The 20,466-nt window shown below is 39.9% G+C and overlaps 1 protein-coding gene across 2 annotated transcripts in view; it reads right to left on the reverse strand.

Annotated features, from left to right (window-relative positions):
* SIK2 (salt inducible kinase 2) overlaps nucleotides 1-2,849 on the reverse strand; it is a 135,777-nt gene extending 132,928 nt beyond the window's left edge. The window contains exon 1 of one of the 2 annotated variants that reach the window (XM_036028587.1): nucleotides 2,574-2,849. In XM_036028587.1, coding sequence (XP_035884480.1) covers nucleotides 2,574-2,708 — 135 coding nt within the window. In that variant the 5' untranslated portion in view covers nucleotides 2,709-2,849. The remainder of the gene's footprint in view (nucleotides 1-2,573) is intronic. The other variant, XM_028515777.2, reaches the window with a different exon arrangement.
* Nucleotides 2,850-20,466: the final 17,617 nt, after the last annotated feature.

Raw genomic sequence — 20,466 nt, forward strand, 5'->3', positions numbered from 1 at the left:
ACACTTGTATCTGTGCCGTAGCTCAACAATTCTAAGTGCAAATTACCATAAAAGTTCAGAGCAACTTTACAAAACTTGAAATCTACAGTTTTCTCTTCCTTAATTACCTTGAAATTTCACTCACCTTTAATATTTCCACTTTAATACCTCCAAATCACACCAAACTACCACAAACACATTCACCTATGTTAAATGCACACTTAAAAATTTTTTTTATCCTTACCTGAAGACATTTTTTAAAAATTGCCTTTAGAGAGAGGGAGGGAGAGAGAGAGAGATATCAATGAGAGAGAGAGAAGAATCAATTGGTTGCTTTCTGTGCCCAAAGCAGGGATCAAACCCTCAACCTAGGTATGTGCCCTGACTGGGAATCCAACCAGCAACCTTTTGGTTACAGGAGGACGCTCCAACCCAACTGAGATGCACTGGCCAGGGCCACACCATTTATTTTCATATCTTATGGAAACCTCTAGAAAAGCACAAAGGAGATGGGCTCTGTGGACTAGAAATTTAGCTTTTAAGATTTTAAACACATATGGTACACATACAATTCAGGATCTGGGTGCTTTCATCATCTGACCTGTGCCTTCAATTACAAATTGATCTCCATCTGATAGCCAAACCACGATACTACTCCACAGTGCCCCCTAACTCTACAAGAAATACCAGTTGAAAACGGACACCTTTTGAACTGTCAAGCTCAACAGAAAGTGTCAGTTACTATTAACCCCACTTAAGCAGTACTTAAGTAGATACTGTATTACCTAAATTTCACCTAATAAATAACAGCTGACTTAATTAAATCTCGCTACTAATACTGATAAGAGCTGATGAGAAAAATGTTATGAAATGATAGGTTTGGAATTCAACCATTATATATATATATATCTCCGAAGTTCTGTAGATGCTCTCTATAACATGCAATTTGTTTGATTCTTAGACAGTCACAAAGCAAAGACCCATATAAAAATACACATTAAAATGCCTTCTTTTTCACATAATTTAAGGGGAAATGCTGTATCATTAGGCCATGGTTCCTTGCAAGAATAGAACCAATTTCTTCATTTAAAAAAAATGCTGGGATCAGAATAGTCTCATCATATCACATTATTTAGCATTACAAACAATCTAAATTGCTAACGCTGAGAAATTTGTTGAGAAGAAAACCTGTGATCTTGGTCCTGATGCTAAAAAATGTCCTATTTGGGTTACTTCAGGATCAGTAAGGGAGAGTGAAAAATGAAGATGACACAATAGCATATACCCTTTCTTTTTGGAAATGGGCTCCACAAAACAAAGTTAAACAAAACTTGTAAGAAAAACAGCTATGAAACTTACTCAAACTTTAAAATGCCCTTCACCATACACCGCCCTTCTGGAAAGTAAAAAGGCCCTATGTTATTCCACATTCAAACTTTAGTACATCCACACTAATACAAGGAAAAACTGAAAAGGGTGAAAACTGGAAAAAAACAAACTGAAAAAGAATGCAATTCCAGAACAACTACAAAGAGGCAGAATGAGTATGTAAAAAAAACACAAGGTTTTACTCTAAATAATGGTTTTATTTCTACTGTTTTTCCTAAAGTATTTAATTTGCACGTCTGAAAGAAAGAGACCCTGAGGGGAACAGCTTGAGACAGTGGAAGGAAAGGGTTGGGGGTGGGTAGGTAAGAAGGGAGACTTGTGAGAAAATATGTGCGGTGCATTAGAATGTGCAAAGGAGCGTGGGGTGGGGGGATGCTGAAATAACCGTCGGGAAGCAGTTGAGGGCTTTAAGAGTACAGAGCGTGATCTCCTGCGGGTTAAGGAACGCGTATTCACAGTCATAAGACACACCTGGTAAAGGGACGACAACCCAGGATAAGAAACACCAACCCACCACCCGTGCAAATGCCTAGATGACCATTTTAACCAGTTCCATTGTCTGGAGTGTTAGATGAAAATGCCTCAGGCACGAGATCAAGCTAGCCTGACAACAAATCAGCGACACTGTGGGGAGAAAGGAGGGAGAGAAAAGGAACACAGGCCGTCCGCACATTCTCGGGCATGGGGGTCCCTTCCTCGTGGGACCGAGGGGGGAGCCGAGGTCACGGGGAACAAGCGATGCCCCATCTCCGGAGTCCAAGCGCGGGCTGTCCCCACCAACGGGCTGGCGACGTCTCTCACCCCGCAGCCCAGGAGCACCGAGACTTCCCCTCCTACCCCACCCCCAGCTGAACGCAGGGAAGACGCGGAACTTGGGCTCCCGACCGGAGGCCACAGACCAGGTCACGGCCAGGGTGGAAGGCTCTGGACGAAATTCCGCGTGGCCACCGGGGGTCGCGTAGGGAAGGCAAAGCCCCGGCTGGTCGAGCTTCCAATCCGACGACACTCGGGTCCGAGTGACCGGGCCCCAACCCCCTCGGCGCTCACCCATCTCCTGCACCTCCTGGGTCCTCACAGTCCCAGGCCCTCTTGCTTCAGCTAGTGACCCGGCCTCTGGGATATCCCCGCTGCAGCCGCCCCTCTCGGTAACCAGTTCCTCTCCCGAACCCTCGCCTCGGACGCTCCAGCCGAGCCCCGGGCCGCACCTCCGTTTTGGTGATCCGGTGCCGCCCCAGCTTCACCACGGCGAAGTTGCCCTTGCCCAGCGTGCCCTCGATGTCGTAGAACCCCACCCGGACCGGCCCGCGCTGCAAGTGCCTCGGGCCATCCGCCATGACCATGCTGGGCCCCGCTGCTAGACACGGCGGGCCGGAGAGCGGGCTGGCGGGCCGGCTGCGCGGCAGAGCTCGGGCGAATAGCGCTGGGCAAGCTCCTCCGCTTCGTCCCTCCAGCTCTGCAGGGCCCAGCCAGGCGCGCGCCGCTGCTGACGTGCGCCGACGTCAGGGGGCCGCGGCAGGGGGCGGGGGCGGGACCGGGCCTAGATTGGTCACCATGGCGACCGGAGCACCGCCGACGTCGCGGCGGGAGGCTGGGAGGTAGACTTGAGGGAAGACGGGCGGGGCCCGAACTTCGTGTTCCTTCCGGGCTCCGGCTCTCAACGCTCGGCTTGCCGCCTAGCCACGGCCACGGGCGGGGGTGACCCCGGCCTTCTCAATTCCTCAGCCTCCCAGCGGAAGACCGAGAGCGAGCCCTGGTGGACGGAGCGGATGGGTGCAGCGACTGGGACCTGTCTGCAGTCTCCTTCCCCTGTTCCAGCGTTCTCTGCCCAACCCCTGGAACTTCCCGCCAAAACCTCTCACCTGTGTCTACAGGTTGTCCTAAATTTGGCACCGGCAGAGAACTGTGGCTGAGCAATGCATTGCTCATAGGCTCCTTTCTTTGTATCCCTTTTCCGTTTTGTTTCTATATAAATCCCTCCACTGTTTGATATTTCTGAGGAATCATTCTGACAGCGTCACGCTAGTTTATAGATTAACAGAAAGCGTTGAAGAGACCCTAGAGAGCTTAATGCAGGGATCTATAACCTCACCTGGGTTCGGAGCCTCAACCCCTCTAAAACGTTTGTAAATTTTTGTTTACTTGAGCTCGTCTCTGGGGAGTTGGGGCTATAGTATTTTTTTAAATCAGATTCCCAAACTTGTGGTTAACCCCGAAAAGGTTAAGAAATATGTACTTACCGATTCCAACTTCTTTTCAGATGAGGAATCAAGCTCCAGGGAATAAAGGCAATTGCCAAGGTCACTCAGGTGATGCTAGCTAGAGTTAGGACTGCACATCACAACAGTCTTCCATATGGTGACCCAAGGAAACAGTTACACTGTTACTTAATATTTTGAAAAATGTTACGTGCCTCCAGATCTTGGTTTCTAAATGTCATTCTCCTTCGAACGGAATCAAACTCTTTGAAGAAATGGCTGATTCCAAGCCAGAGAAAGGGAAAGTATTAAATGCCCTTGAAAGATCTTGTGCAAGAAAGCAAGGTTTTCAAAGAATGATGAGGACATGTCAAAAGGAAACAGGACATCGGGATATAAAGTACAGCATAAGAAATATAGTTAAAAATGTTGTAATGAATTGTGCCAGTGGGATACTGGAAATATCAGAGGGAACACTTTGTAAAGTATATGATTGTCTAACCACTATGCTGTACACCTGAAACTAATACAAAATAATATTTAATGTAAACTATAACTGAAAAAAATTCTAAAAAATATAAACACATAGTCTAGAAAAAAGATTAAAAGAATATATCAAAATTAATAATAAACAGTAATTACTTCTGGAAAAAAGGAAATAGGAGCTAGCTTGAATGTACCTCCACTTAGTAAGTGTGGGACAACTTGAACATCATGAATGAATAATGATAGAAATGGATTATAACACAATGAATTTTTTAAAAGAATCTACATTTTATTTTTATTTTTTGTTTATCATATATTCTTTGTTTAAGATCTATTGGAGGGGGGAAAGGATTGGGATTAAAAAGGAGAAGACTGTATTTGAACAATGATTAAAATATAATAAAAAAAAAATCTACTGACTGTTGAGCCCTCCATGTTCAGTTTCTGCCCTTCACTCCCTCAAGCAATACCTTATTCTACTGTGAGTTATGTTGTTTGCAAAAGTGAGGAGGGAAGTCGTGGGAGGCATTAAAACTGATGATATTTCTGGATTGATGGGAGCAGTATATTAAGGTTAATCTAACTAGATCAGAAAGAACTTACATATGTACCCCAGTTTAAAAAAGTGTTCCTATATATATTTTACCTGTTAGATTAATGTGTTTTAATTGCTCTGGGGGTTCTTTTGGAACTCTGAGGAAAGCTATTTACTTACTCAAGAACCAGAAAATGCACACAGAGACCCACGAGAGCTAACCACCCCCTTCTTTAAAGTATGTCTTTTGAACAGAAATTGAGACTCATTTCTATCTGATTATTGTTCTCAGTTAATCAGGCCAACTACCTACTTGTATAATCTGGGAGTAAGATTTGATCTGGGGCCAAACTGAAGGAAATGGCAGGGAGGACTAAAATATTTTTGGCACACCAGAGTTCAATGTGAGTCTGTGGAGTTTCGAGTTTAGACAAAGGGAGGCCAGACAATGGGGAAGTGTGGTAGGGTCTGTACATTAAATATACCTTGCCTACTTGGAAATGCAGTGGGTATGCCACTGAGTATTATGGTAGGTTGTAAATGTACTTCTGAAGAAATACATGTGGACTGTTAGAGTATTGTAAACTTGGAATCTGTGAATCAATCCAAAAGATCTATTTCTCATTCTCCAATTTCAACCCTGTATGTCTCTTCTGTGCTTTTGCTTTAATTAAATGTTAGCTAAATACATTTTCACAGTTGTATCATCCAACTCCTGCTTTCCTCTACTCTCTCTCTCCTTATTTTCTTCTTTCCTCTTTCTCCCCTGCCCCCTACCCAGGCATTTATACATACACCACCACTACCATCATGAGCACCAACATCACGACCAGGAAAAAGAATAAAAGATGAAGGAGAAGGAGAAGAAAAGAGAGACTTCATACAATTTCCATCTTTTTCATCTCTGGTTTTAGTGTCACTAGAGGTGACACTAAGAGGTGAGTGCAGATTTCATATTTGCTTGACCTTTAAAATGTAACACACCCAGCTAGTGCTGTGAATATAGTGCTGTTTGCCATTGATTTAAAAATGTTAAGATAACACTTCAAAAGGCAAAAGGGTATACACATAGAAATAATTAAGGAAGATTACAAGAGACTGACGTAACAATTAATTCTATAGCATACTTAGAATAAAATGGACTTAGAACAAAAGTGTGAAATGAGGAGAATAGTTACCAAAGAGGTAATGAAAGAGTAATTTGAAATGTGAGGCAAGAAAACTTCATGGCTCACAGTGCTATACATACTCTGTGGAAGCAGAAAGACATGAACTTGAAAAACAAGTATGTACCATATGTTTCCTTGATCATGAACAATGTGTACATTTTTATCATTTCTGGACTGAGTGAAAGTAAATACACAAGGAGTCTTAGACCTGGATTTAGATTTAGTTCAAACTGAATGCTGGTGTACTCTTTATTAGGTGACTTTGCTTAGGAAAAAAAAAGGTTTCAAAGCTAGAATGAATACTTTGCTTTTTATATTACAAAAGGCAGAAAGTACATGAGAAAATCAAAACACAGACTCATGCCACTTGCAAGTGCTTCTTTGTATTATTAAATATAGGTATAACTGAAACATGCACTAATCTATCAAGTTAATGATTATGTGGATGCCACTGTGTTTAAGATACTATTATGAAAATAACTACAGGATTAAGGTAATTTAAAGAAAACTTTCTTTAGTTCTCATAAAGGATGGGTAACCATACCCTGATTTTAATTTTTTTGCATGTAGTTTTAGTTGTGGTGGACCTTGTTTAAATGAAGAACATATGATCCTCTCTAAAGTTTGAAAATAATTTCAAAATTTTTTAATCTCTTCCTAGATTGCAGATTTTCTTAGGATCTTAAATTTGAAAGGGATCTTAGTGTCATATGAGCTCATCTTCCCATCTGACAGAGGAATCTCTAGACATTTGACAGATGGTGTCAAGCCTTGTTTTACTTGTAAAAACGAAGCTCTATGCTTCATTACACATCTCACGTGTAGTATATGTGAGACAGTTCATATCACGAGAAAATGCTTCCTCAGACCGACTTCACAGCTGCTTCTTTCTGATTCTTGTCCATACCTTTAGTTATTTTCCCTTGTGCTAGACATTACAATTGAGTAGACACACACCTATGTCATATTCTTTTTTCAGTTCTCCAAGCACGACGTTCCCAAATTCATTGTCAAGCTGGCTATTTCTAGTTCTCTATCCTTTTTTGTGTGTTTATTTGGTCTCTGGTTTGTCAGTATCTTTCTTAAAGTACTGTTCCCCAAACTAAATGCAGTGGCCCAGATGTAGTCTAGAGAATGCTGAATACTGGCCATTGACTAGTCCCTCCTTTGATTCAGACACTTCACTCATTTTAATTCAGCCAAAAATTGTGCTAATTTTTTTCTTAGAAGCCACAGCAGATAGTTAAGATTAAGGCCCACTAAAACCCCTGGGTCTTTCAAAATAACAATTATTGTTATCAATTTCTTTTATAAGTGGAAATTTTGATAGTTAAAATATTACATTGTTGATTTTGCTCATTGTTCCAGATAACAGAATCATTTTGATTCTTCACTCTGCCGTCCATCACATGAACTAATCTTTAGTTCTCTGAGCCATCAGCAAATTCTACCAGCACACCTTCTGTGTCTTTATATTGCAGTCATTATTTTTTTTTTTTATCATCTCACCTGGTACAAGAGTGTGGCCTGTTGCAGTTTCATGACTAGATTGGTATACTGGTAAATAGGGCAAAACCTAGGCCAGATTTTAAAGTTTGCCATTAGACATCTGCCAGGTTGACTTCCAACAATTTATTGGTCAACACTCATTTAATTTGATCTGTTTTCTCACATAACTATGAGATCCAGGAAGACTTTATGTCTATGATGCAGAGATAAGATTTTAAAGAGGGTATGTGATACCAGTGTTTCAACGTACAACATAAGGTACTTGACTCTCAGTTACTTTCCCTTTAGTTCATTTCTTTATAATACAGGGTATTCTATTAATCTACCCCAACTCCACTGGGTTGTGAACTTTTTTGGGTAAGATCTGAGTCTTTTTCAAAATTCCTAAACTTTTTGGCAGAATGTAAAATGCAGTTTTGTTTTTCATTTATTGCATTCATGTGCTTGGTATCATGGTAGATCCCGGGGTGCAAATATGAATAAGGCATAGCCCCTGTCCTTGAGAATTGAAGGTTTAGAATGGGAGCTCTGAGGTCTGACTGCTTAGGTGTGAGCTGTGGCCCTATTACTTACTAGCTGGTGACCTTAGGAAAGTTGCTTTATCTTTCTCTCTCTCAATTTCTTATCTATTAAATAGTACTAACAATGGCACCTACTTCAGAGGATTATTGTGAGGAGGATAGACAAATAAATACAGTTTAAACTGGTGAGAGCTAAGAGGTTTCTACAAGGATCTCAGAGGAGAGGCAATTAGCTCAATTTAAAGGTTCACATTAGAGGTTTCTAAAACATGAAACTTCAGTGGAGTTATAAAGGTATAATAAGAGTTAGCTAGGTGAAAAAAGATTTTATGAGCATTTGAAGAAGAAACAGCATGAACAATGGTTGTGAAGATATGAAGAGTCATGATGTACTCAAGTAACTACCATCAGTTGTGATCATTGAAACTCAATAATGAGTGTCCATAGATGAAACAGAAATATATATGGCACCAGGTCATGGAGGTCTTCTTCTTCCCCTTTCAGCCAGACAGCTGCTTCTAAGCACCCCCGCCCCCTCCCACCAAAGAGAAATTCTGAAGTTGCAGCTTGCTAGGAAGCTGCTGAAACAGTGAATTCCATCTGTGGCAGTGATGTGATGTGAAAGAGATGTCAAAGATTGCTTCCAGGTTTTTGATAGAAGTGAACAAATGCAATCAATTCCTGAGAGATTGCCATGTGCCATTCACTCTGCTGGGCACTGAACATAAAAAGTAGGTGAAATATAGACCCAAGCCTCAAATAACATTTAATATATTTTATTCAGACATTTAGTACTTATTTCTCTAATATAGATATAAAGATATTGTTAAAGGCTATTAACTAGAAATCAATAGATATTATATCTGTGTACTGGAACAAAATGAGTTGTGCTAGGAGTGAAATTTCTGCATTGCCATTCTCAAGCTCTGGATACACAGTTGTAGAGCTTGGTGGAGAGATCTAAGCTGAAAATTTAGAGATTGATAGTACTGATAAGTTGATGTCAAGGATGTGGGTGGCAGTGGGACTATCAACAGTGAAGATGACATTTTGGCTATTTATTACCTTCTCCTAATCTAGGAGTCTGTCACAGCTCAGGGGGTTAAACCCACAGATTCATGGGAGGCATGGTATTGAATTTTTGCCATTGTGACTCAACTCTGAATGGAATAAACATTACAAATAAGTAAATAGTCATTCTTTTCTAATCTTCAGTCTTGGAAAGTGTGTTATATTAGGAAAATTGAAATCTTATTAGCTACTAATTTACTAGTGGATCTGTTCCTTCTGGTTCTGTAGATATATTTTGGGAGCTCTGAATATGTAAATTTCAGTTTTTTATGTAATTATATCCAATTTTGGTGACTTAATTTTAACCCAGGTTTAGCAGATACTTTTTAGATTGGTTAAGTGTTTGTTGAACTTAGATTTCTTATATTTGTAACTATAAAAATATTTTAAAATTTACATTTATTTTTGGTTTCCAAGACTGAGGAATATATTTATTTGCTTAGTTCATTAGCCTAAAGATAATAAATACAAAAACAAGCCAATAAATAACTCCCCACTTTCTCCCATACTACCCAAAAAGTGAAGAAGACAGAATCCTGTAGCATTTGTTCAGCATTCACAGAAATGTGTAAATAAAGAGAAGCATCCCCTCCCTACTAAGGAATAGAGGCCAGAGAAATAAAAGTAGAATGGAAAGGGAAAACATATTTTTAAAAATCAAGAGAAAAGAAAGTTTAAAGGAGGAAAATTTAAAGAAGGGGGGAGAAATTTCAATCACTGAAAAGATGTCAAGCAAGATAAGGCTGAAATGAATTAATTGGATTTAGGTATGAAGAGGTAATTAATGATCTTTTTGCAGAGGAGTTCAGAATACCCAGGGCAGAAGGCAAACTCTAGTGAGGGAGAAGAGAGAAAGAAAAGTGAGTGTAGACCATAATTTGAAGAAAGTCTTCAATGAAGTACTGAAGACTTCAGTACTTCATTCCCCTGATAGAAGGGGATATAGCATCAAGAGGTGTGTGTGTGTGTGTGTGTGTGTGTGTGTGTGTGTGTGTTAATTGATAGATAGTTGAGCATTTTTGAAAAGAGCTAGAAGAGGGAAAGATTAGAATAAAGATATTCAGAAATCATCTATAGAGAGCATAAACTCCAGACCACAAGGGACTCTAGTCAGGAGGTGAGATGCCTCCTTTATTTTGATGTGGATGGAGGAAGAAAGCAAGGGCAGCTTTGGCTGCAGGTAAGCTGGGAGCTTCCGGAACAAGAAGTTCACTCTTGGCATCAGTTTACTCTGTGAAGTGGGAAGCAGGTTATCCACAGTGTGAGAGTAGAGGAATAGGAGGCTTTAGATGAGTTGTGAAGGTTTGAAAATCTGCTATGAGAATGGGAGAGGAAATTGATTAGGACACATAGAAAACTTGCTGAGCAATAAGAAGCTCCAAGAAGGTTCAACTAAGGCAGGAAAACTATGAATTGTAGAAATACCATTTTACATGGTCATGGGACTTTTGCAAAAATGGTTGGTAGGCTGGATATCACACTGACACAAGGTCGGAGTTTGCTGGGTGGACTCTACAGAATGTCAAAGGGACAAGGGAGTTGAGGATTCAGCAAGAAAATTACTGAAAGCGAGTACCATGTAGTCTGGATAAGGAAAAGGTAACAATAAGAAGAGGCAGGGAGACTGACAGGAAAATAGAAGGCTCAAGAGTCTGGAGCATAGATGAGATGAGAGCAGGGCCATAAAAAAGATCTTAAGAAGATGTCATGTCCATGCTGGTATATTTGAGTTAGATATTGTTTTAGGTGATGATAAGTCCTCAAGAATGGGTGATTAAAGTGAAGAGGAATTGCCTACCTCTTCCCCTACTGTATTCCTACTTAGCAAAATGCATGGGACATAATAAATTTTAGATATATATTTGTTCTAAAAATGAATAAAAATGCTTTGTTTTCTGCTTTCTAGTATATTACACAAATATACTCTTCCCCACATGGTTCATTAGTTAAATGGAGTTATGGTAAATACTCAAAAGTACTGTGTGCTATGAGATTGTATAACATGGGGTCCTGATCTGGTCTGGAGGGTGGGGGTCAAGAAGTTTTCCCAAGGAAGTGACATTTCAGGTGAGATCTGAGAAATCAGTGGGACTAAGCAAGGGGATGAGATGTGGGGAAAACCTTACCAGTCAAAGTAAAAAGATTTCTGAATATCTTGAGGTGGGAAGAAGCTGAAAATGTTCCAACTGAACAATAACGAGGTAAAAGGATGGGCAGAAGGGGTATGCTAGGGCTGTATTACATAGGTCCCATAGATATTACATCATGAAGTGCATTTTGACCCATTAGACTTGAAAGAGGAAATGCTGACTTATAACTGTTGTTAGCTTATGGGAGTTAATAGTAGTTATAATATAAATGTCTGATTCCACATAGTGAAATTTGAAAGCTGAAAGATTTGTCTAAATGTTTCTTCCAGCAACTTCCCCCTTCCTTTCTACAAAGCCTTATTCCTTTGGATTAAATTCAACAAATATGATAGTCTTCCAAAAACTACTATCAAAATGTACTTTGGTTACCTGATGAGAGTCTCTAGGCCTCCTTCCTCTCTGCTATTCTAATTTTTTCCATACCTTCATAATTGGGTTAATTAGGTATTTGCATAGGGAAAAGATAAGCAATGATTAATGCAATTCCAAGAAGGCAAGGAATAGCACAGAGGCCTTAGGCTGATGATGAGAAAGGGGAACTCAGGTAGGTAACTACTATAATGGAGATTTTGAATCTTGGTTTGTCCTGGTACAACTAAGGTCCCAGGGGATACTTGTTTCACAGTTTTGTCTAATATAATCCTATGTAAAATCTCCAATTTTGCCAAGATAGAGAGAATTACCATGGGCTGGCTGCTGACCCCAAGATCAGTCTTGCAGGGACTACAGAGGAAAACCTTCATGAAACTAGGAAATAATGGTAAAAAGGAAAAACAAAACAGGAAATCCCTGAGGACAGTTAATCCTGTTTTAAACTGAGTTCTGTGTGTGTGTGTGTACATCTGAAGGGCAAGAGACTTCCATGGAGATTGTCAACAGGGGTTCAGGCTGCTGGTATAAGCATCCTTAAGGATAACAATCAAGGAAGAAGGGAAGCTAAAGTGTGAAAAACTGGTGATGATTCACTGACCTTGATCATTTACTCACCCCCATCTCCCATTTCCCTTCAGCCTTTAGGGCTAGTGAATTATTAGCTAGGAATATCTCCTTTTTAAAAAAATATATTTTATTGATTACGCTATTACAGTTGTCCCATTTCCCCCCTTCACTCCCCTCCACCCTGTATACCCTCCCCCACCCACATTCCCTCCCTTTAGTTCATGCCCATGTGTCATAAGTTCTTTAGCTTCTATATTTCCCATACTATTCTTGCCCTCCCCCTGTCTATTTCTACCTACCATTTATGCTACTTATTCTCCATACCTTTTCCCCCTCTCTCCACTTCCCATTCCCCTGTTGCTAGCCCTCCATGTGATCTCCATTTCTGTGCTTCTGTTCCTCTTCTAGTTGTTTGCTTAGTTTCTTTTGGTTTTGTTTTAGGTGTGGTTATTAATAATTGTGAGCTTGCTGTCATATTACTATACATGTTTTTTTAATCTTCTTTTTCTTAGATAAGTCCCTTTAACATTTCATAAAATAAGGGCTTGGTGATGAGGAACTCCTTTAACTTGACCTTCTCTGGGAAGCACTTTATCTGCCCTTCCATTCTAAATGAGAACTTTGCTGGATAGAGAAACCTGGGATGTAGGTCCTTGCCTTTCATGATTTGGAATACTTCTTTCCAGCCCCTTCTTGCCTGCAAGGTCTCTTTTGAGAAATCGGCTGACAGTCTGATGGGAACTCCTTTGTAGGTGACTGTCTCTTTATCTCTTGCTGCTTCTAGGATTCTCTCCTTCATTTTTACCTTGGCTAATGTAATCGTGATGTGCCTTGGTGTGTTCCTTCTTGGGTCCAACTTCTTTGGGACTCTCTGAGCTTCCTGGACTTCTTGGAAGTCCATTTCCTTTGCCAGAGTGGGGATGTTCTCCTTTATTATTTGTTCAAATAAGTTTTCCACTTGTTGCTCTTCTCCTTCTCATATCCCTATGATTCAGATGTTAGAATGTTTAAAAATGTCCTGGAGGCTCCTAAGCATCTTTTCATTTTTTTGAATTCTTATTTCTCCATTCTTTCCTGTTTGGTTGTTTTCTTCTTCCTTCTGGTCCACTCTATTGTTTTGAGCCCCAGTTTCCTTCCCATCACCATTGGTTCCCTGTGTATTTTTCTTCATTTCTCTTATTGTAGCCTGCATTTGTTCATCTAATTTGTGACCCAAATCAACCAATTCTGTGAACTTCCTGATCACCAGTGTTTTCAACTGTGCATCTGATAGGTTGGCTATTTCTTGGTTGCTTAAAAGGATGGGTTCTGGGGCTTTAAGTTGTTCTGCTGTTTGAGCTATCTCTCTCTCTCTCTCTCTCTCTCTCTCTCTCTCTTTTGGCCTGGTCACACCTGTTACAGTAAGGGGCAGAGCCTTAGGTGTTCACCAGGGCGGGGCACCCCAGTCGCTGGGTTGTGAGGTTGTATGGCGGGGAGGGGGTGGAAGGGAATAATAGTGCTTGCTTTATTTTCCGTGGGATCTCAGACCCTTCTGCTGCTTCCCTGGAGCAAACTGGGCCCCTCTGGTGCCAATTCCCATGTGGGTGGGCTTGTGCACACCATGGGACCCTCCAAGGACCTCTCCTGTGAGGCTGGGTGTCTCTCTGTGCACCTCAACTCCCACAGGTGTCCTCAATCAGTGTCCTGAGGCTCTATTTCCCAGTTCTGGGATCCCGGGTTGCGTGCACTGACTGTCTTGCTTTACAATCGCCGCCTCACTGGGTCTGCTGGTTGCCACCCCTCAGCCGGGGTCTGCCAGCTGCTGCTTGTGCACTCAGGGTCCACCCACTGTGGTCTTAGGCACCCTGGATGCCTTACATGCCCTCGGTTACGCGCCCAGTCTCAACTCTCTGCTCTCTGCGCAGCAACCCATGCCTGGCTGCCCGACTCCACCCCTCCTACCCGTCTGGATGAATGGGTCTATTTCAATTTCTTGGTTGTCTGACTTGCATTCAGATCAATTTTCTGTCAGTTCTAGATGTTATTGTGTTTCTAAATTGTTGTTGTCCCTGTCTTGGTTGTACGTGGAGGCACGGTGCATCCACCTATGCCTCCATCTTGGCTGGAAGTCCAGAATACCTCCTTCTTAAGGTTACTTCTACAAGGATAGAAGAGGGTGGGCCTCATGGTAGGGCCCTGACTTGAAGAATTTCTTGATGGCATGACATCTAGCCTGATCAATGAATTATGGTAGTCTGGTGCTTGGAACTCTTCACCCTAGGGTTATTTCTTCCCCTCTCCTTGATCTCACTGGATGTTGACCCAGACTGGGCTTTGCCCTTTTGTTTTCTTCCATACCAAATGTTCAGACAGAATAGCTGATGTCATCAGAGAAATTGCACATTCATAGGCCAAAGTAATGAGACATCTCAAAGTACAGCTACTTCAAAAGAAAAGAACCACCTGTATTATAGATGCCACCAGAAGCAAATATGTTAAATCTGATGGTTAACAAATATAAAAGTAATAAATAACTGATACAGAAATCATAAAAGTCAAGAGGATATACTAGGCATGAAAAATATATAATAGAGATAACACAACACATAAAATAGATAGAGTAAACATGGCTAAAAAACAAATTTAGTTTGTAGTACCAAACTAGAGCAATAAGAAGAAACTAACCCTGGTAATATCATAGTGAAATTAAAGTTTTTACAGGCAAACACAAAATTTTAGAAGTTTCTAGATAGAAAGAGCTCATGAAACAAAACTCATCAGGATCTCACACTTTTCAAGTGCTCTTATTGCCAAGAAGACAAGGGTAACATTTTTAAAGTATTGAAAATACAAGAGAACTTTGAGCCTAGATTTATATCCAGCTAAATTTTCATTTAAATGTGAAGGTATAATGAAAATATTTTCAGGCATATAAGATCTCAAAAGGTTAGTCACACAAAAACCCACATTGAAAATAGTATTGGAAAAGGTACTTGAATAAGAAAATCCAGGAAATGGACTTTCAGGCAAGATGGAGGTGTAGGTAGATCCACTGTGCCTCGTTGCACAACCAAAAGAAGGACAACAAATTTAAAAACAAAAAAGCCCCAGAATTGCCAGAAAATGTAACTGTATGGAAGTCCGACAACCAAGGAGTTAAAGAAACATTCATCCAGACCAGTAGAAGGGGCAAAGACAGGCAGCTGGGTGGAGAAGACTCACAGCAAGGGGGTAGCTGGTGGACTAGGCAGTCCCACATTTGTGTGTGGATAAACCAGGAGTAACAACTGGGGAGCAAGTTGTTACTTGCTCCTGTGCAACCCAGGTTTCCAGCATGGGGAAATAAACCATTAAAACCTCTGACTGAAAAAACCTGTAGGGGTTGTGGCAGAGGGAGAAACTCCCAGCCTCACAGGAGCATTCACTGGAGAGACCCAAAGGGTTCTAGAACATACACAAACCCATCTACCTGCTATTCAGTACCAGAAGGGCTCAGTTTGCTTGTGGGTAATGGAGGAAGTGACTGAAAGCTGGTGAGAGCCTAGCAAGTGGCATTGTTCCCTCTTGGACCCCTCCCCCACATACAACATCAAAAAACAACCACATGGGTTGCCCAGACCAATACCTAAGGCTCTGCCCCTTACTATGCACAAGCAACAGGCACAAGGAGATAAAAACAAAAGAAAATGGCCCAAATGAAAGAACATATCAAAGCTCCAGAAAAAATACAACTTAGTGACGAAGAGGTAGCCAACTTCTCAGATACACAGTTCAAAATGCTGGTAATCAGGATACTCACAGAAATGGTTGAGCATAGAGGAAGAAGTGAAGGCTATGGACAGTGGAATAAAGGAAAATGTATAGGGAACCAACAGTGACGGGGAGGAAACCAGGACTCAAATCAATGGTTTGGACCAGAAGGAAGAAATAAGCATTCTATCAGAACAGAATGAAGAAATAAGAATTCAAAAAAATAAGGAGAGGCTTAGGAAACTCTGGGACAACTTTATAAACATTCCAACATTTGAATCATAGAGGTGCCAGAAGGAGAAAAGGAAGAGCAAGAAATCGAAAACTTATTTTAAAACATAATAAAAGAGAACTTCTCTAATCTGGCAAAGGAAATAGACTTCCAGGAAGTCCAGGAAGCTCAAAGAGTCCCAAAGAAGTTGCACTCAAGGAAGCACACACCAAGGCACATCATAATTACATTAACCCAAGGTTAAAGATAAGGAGAGAATTTTACAAGCAGGAGAAAAGGAGACAGTTACCTACAAAGGAGTACCCATAAGACTACCTGCTGATTTCTCAGAAGAAACCTTACAGGCAAGAAGGGGCTGGGAAGAAGTATTAAAGTTATGAAAGGCAAAGACCAACATCCAAGATTACTCTATCCAGCAAAGCTATCATTTAGAATGGAAGGGCAGACAAAGTGCTTCCCAGATAAGGTCAAGTTCAAGGAGTTAATCATCACCCAGCCCTTATGATATGGAATGTTCAAGGGATTTATCTAAGAAAAAGATCAAAACTCTGAACAGTAAAATGACAACAAACAACCGTCAACAACTAAACCTAAGAAAACAAAACCAAAAATGAACTAAGCAAACAACAAGAACAGTAACAGAATCATAGAAATGGAGATCACATGGAGGGTTATCAGCAGGGAGGGGGAGGGAGAGTAGGGGAAAAGGTACAGGGAATAAGAAGCATAAATGGTAGGTACAAAATAGACAGGGGAAGGTTAAGAATAGTATAAGGAATGTAGAAGCCAAAGACTTACATGTGTGACTCATGGACATGAACTAAGGGGAGGGGAATGTGGGTGAGAGGGGGAGTGCAGGGTGGAGGGGAACAAAGGGGGGGGGGAATGGGACAACTGTAATAGTATAATCAATAAATATATTTTTTAAAAAATAAAGAAAATTTGAGAAATGATAGTAGAGATGTATGAAGTAAACATAGTCAAACATCTGGATAAAGTTTGTTGTTCTTTTTCAAAAACTACCAAGAACCCAACAAAAAGCAAATGAGGAAGTATGTCTACAATAACTTAGGCTTAACTGCTACATAATAGCTAAAGGTGGTGTATTTAAGTTACACATTTTAAATATAGAAAAATAAAACAAGATACCTAAACAAAGTAGAAGAAAGGAGATGGCAGATAAATGGGGAATGGAGAGACTCTTCCATAAATGGATTACTTAAAAACAAAATTCTTTCTATGGAAAAGGATAGCAGGAATATATAAAGGTTTCCTCAAATTAACAAGGAAATGATAAATAATCCAAAAGAAAATGAACAAGAAATGGGAATTTCACAGAGACTGAAACACATATATCAATAAAATATTTTGAGATTGTTAATTATTGATTGGGAAGGGCAAGTTAAAATCACAACAAGACACCAGTTTATACCCATTCTATCGGCAAAAATCACAAAGTGTGACAATGCCAAGTTTTGGAGAGAATGTGAGTTAACAGAGTTTCTTATACAAACTCTTGGGATTGAAAATGGGCATGACCACTTTGGAAAGTTTGTCTTTATCTAAATGTTGAACATTTCTATATCCTATTACTCAGCAATTCTACTTCTAGGTATATACCCCAGAAAAAGTATATACATTAGGAGACATAAACAAGAATGTTTTCTGCAGCACTCTTACTGTTAGTAGGATAAATACCTGAAACAACCCAAATACTTATTCATAGGAAATAGAAAAGTAAATTGTGGTAACTTTATACAATGGCGTATTATATAGCAGAATAAATAGCTATAAGCAAAAATATGAATAATCTGAGCAATATAATCTTTAAAAAAAGAAGTTCCTGAAGATTACATAGAGCTTGCCAATCTTTTTATAATGTTAAAACCAAAGAAAATTGAACAGTATAATTTTTAGGAATATAAATATGTGATAAATTTGTAATTTCAAATGCAAATTTTAATAACCACTGCAAGATTCAAAGAAGGGGAAGTGGAGGAATAGATTAGGAAGAAGCCCATTGTGGATGTAAATGGTTGTTAATATTCTAATTCTTGTACTGGGTGATTGTTCACAGCTATGTATATTAATAATAAGAAACAAACCCACAAATAAGTACATAGTACATATAAACAGGAACAAAGAGGGCCATGCTTAGGCCAATGATGAGAGTGTGTCATGAATCCAAGATAATCCAATTCTGTGCACTTGGGTGGGAAACAAAGAACAACAACCACTGCCCACCATGTGTTGCTTTTATTATTAGTTATCATTAATCCACACAACTATCTTGTTTTTGGTTACTAATGTAATCCCCCCCTTTTTTTTTACAGGTGAATCAGATCTTAGTGAATTACCATAACTTGCTTGAGTGCATGAAACTAGCATGTGATAGCATCTAGAATTTGAAGTCTCTTGTTGGACTCCAGGGCCTGTCCCTTAACAACTGGGTTAGGGTCCTGGTTACTAAGGCTATTTCACTTGCTAGAATACCAACCAAGGGCAGTTTTTATGCTGATGGTAACAATATCTAGATATATGAATGTAAGTGTTCCCCTAAAATTTAATTATTTTGCCACACAAGTATGCCATGGCAAGTTGAGGAATTTACACATGCATGTCATAACAGAAAAGCTGTATTAAAATGAAGTTACATATCATGTCATTGAGTAATAAGAATCTGAATGCAAGAAATCTCAAGTAAGAAATGTCACACACTATTGGATTAAGAGAATGTAATGAATCACTCTTGATCCAACAGTACGTGACATTTCTTACTTGAGCTTTCTTGTACTCTAACAAGAGAAATAGAAACAGACTCATAGATAGAGAGCAGGCTGACAGCTCTGAGAGGGGTTTGGGGGGATTGGAGGGATTGAGCAAAAAAGAAAACTCATAGACACAGACCAATGTGGTGACTGCGAGGGGGAAGAGGGTGGGTGGAAGTGGAAGACAGTATAGAGGGGATAAATGGTCATGGGAAAACTACAATAATTTTTTTTAAAAAAGCGATTCATTCCCCTAGTTTGCATCATGTTCTTTTTGCAAGAATATAAAGATATAGAGAGAGTGCTCACAAAACCTTTTCATTGGTTGTAAATTTGCTCTACACCTAATTTATTCTACTTTGTGACCTCTTTCTGGTTTCTTATTTCTTTAAAGAAAACAAATTTGAAGCTTATGCCCCCTCTGCCGGTTAGCTACATTTTGTCAGAAATGTCTTTCTAAATAGCATCCATCTACCCTGTGAGTAAAGATGATTTGATTCTTTTATAGTGCCCTGATTTCTTTTGGAGGGCAGAGTTGACGCTGAGAGAGAGAGAGGAGTATATATTTTTATGTGAAAAGACAGAATGTCCTCATTAACCTGATTTGTGGTCAGATGCCATATACTGATTTGTACAAAAACTTTGGGGGAAGAATAGTAGAGATGTGGAGGTCAGATTGAGATACAATATCTACAGCCTTTGCTTTACAGCTAAAAAACATATTAATTTTCTTCAATCCATCATCAAATTAAATTTATTATGTACTCTCTCAGATGTCTGTCTTTTAGGGTGTGTCTCTACCCCATTTTTTCTGAAGTTGGTGTTCTCTTTTCCTTCCTGTGTTTATGTGCCAAATCTATTCATCAGAGTAAAATGAGGACCTCTGAGGGCAGAAATCACATTTAATTTTCTGTCAGGTTCAACCCCCAATTCCCAAATAGTTTATACCACATGGTAAATAACAATTATGCTACTTAGCTACCCCTTTCAAATTGCCATGTTAAGAACAGAAAACATCCCTATCCAGTAGCCCAAGGAAATCCAAACCAAAAAGATCAAAGAAAATACTGACCACTCCCCAGAAGACTAAATACAGTAATTTTATTGTTGTGCCCATAATCACTGTTTGACCAGAAACATTTCAGGATATGTTGGTTCTAAGATGTGGAAGTTTAATAATCAAGTTCAGAAAACATCTATTAAAATGACTTCCCTTTTCCTACACTCCTGAACCTCCAAATCCTTCAATACTAAAGAAAGTGAAACAATATTTTTAAAAATTCTTTTCAACTCATGTAATACTTGACCATAAAATCCTGATAAAAATAGGAGCAACTCTGAGCCTAAAGAAGCTAGGTACAAAGACAGCAAGTTTCTGCAGGTAGGCAGCCAGGAGCCCTGGGTTCTGTTCTTGGTTTCACCAAGTTCTGGCTAGGTTTCATTAGATAGTCACTTCAGTTCAGTTTGTGTCTCAGTTTCCTTATATGTAAAGTGGCAATAATCATAGTTACTTTCTATACTAACTTCACTGGGTAGGCAGATAATGTCTGGGGAATTACTTCGTAAACTCTTTGTTTCTAGGTCCTCTTCTCTGTATTCTTTCCAGAGCAGAGCAGCGGGGGTCATGTCACATTTACTCTTTCTATTCCATTATGCATCCATATACTGAAAACGTCTGACTGTCCTCAGTCTGTGGCAAGTGAGGCCTGCCCTGGCTTTTGAGGGCCTCAGATATCACAATGCACCCTACCTCTGTATCCATGCACTTCATCCCTTGCCCCCAAATTCTTGAAG

This window comes from Phyllostomus discolor, chromosome 6 (assembly GCF_004126475.2).
Source record: "Phyllostomus discolor isolate MPI-MPIP mPhyDis1 chromosome 6, mPhyDis1.pri.v3, whole genome shotgun sequence".
NCBI lineage: Eukaryota > Metazoa > Chordata > Mammalia > Chiroptera > Phyllostomidae > Phyllostomus > Phyllostomus discolor.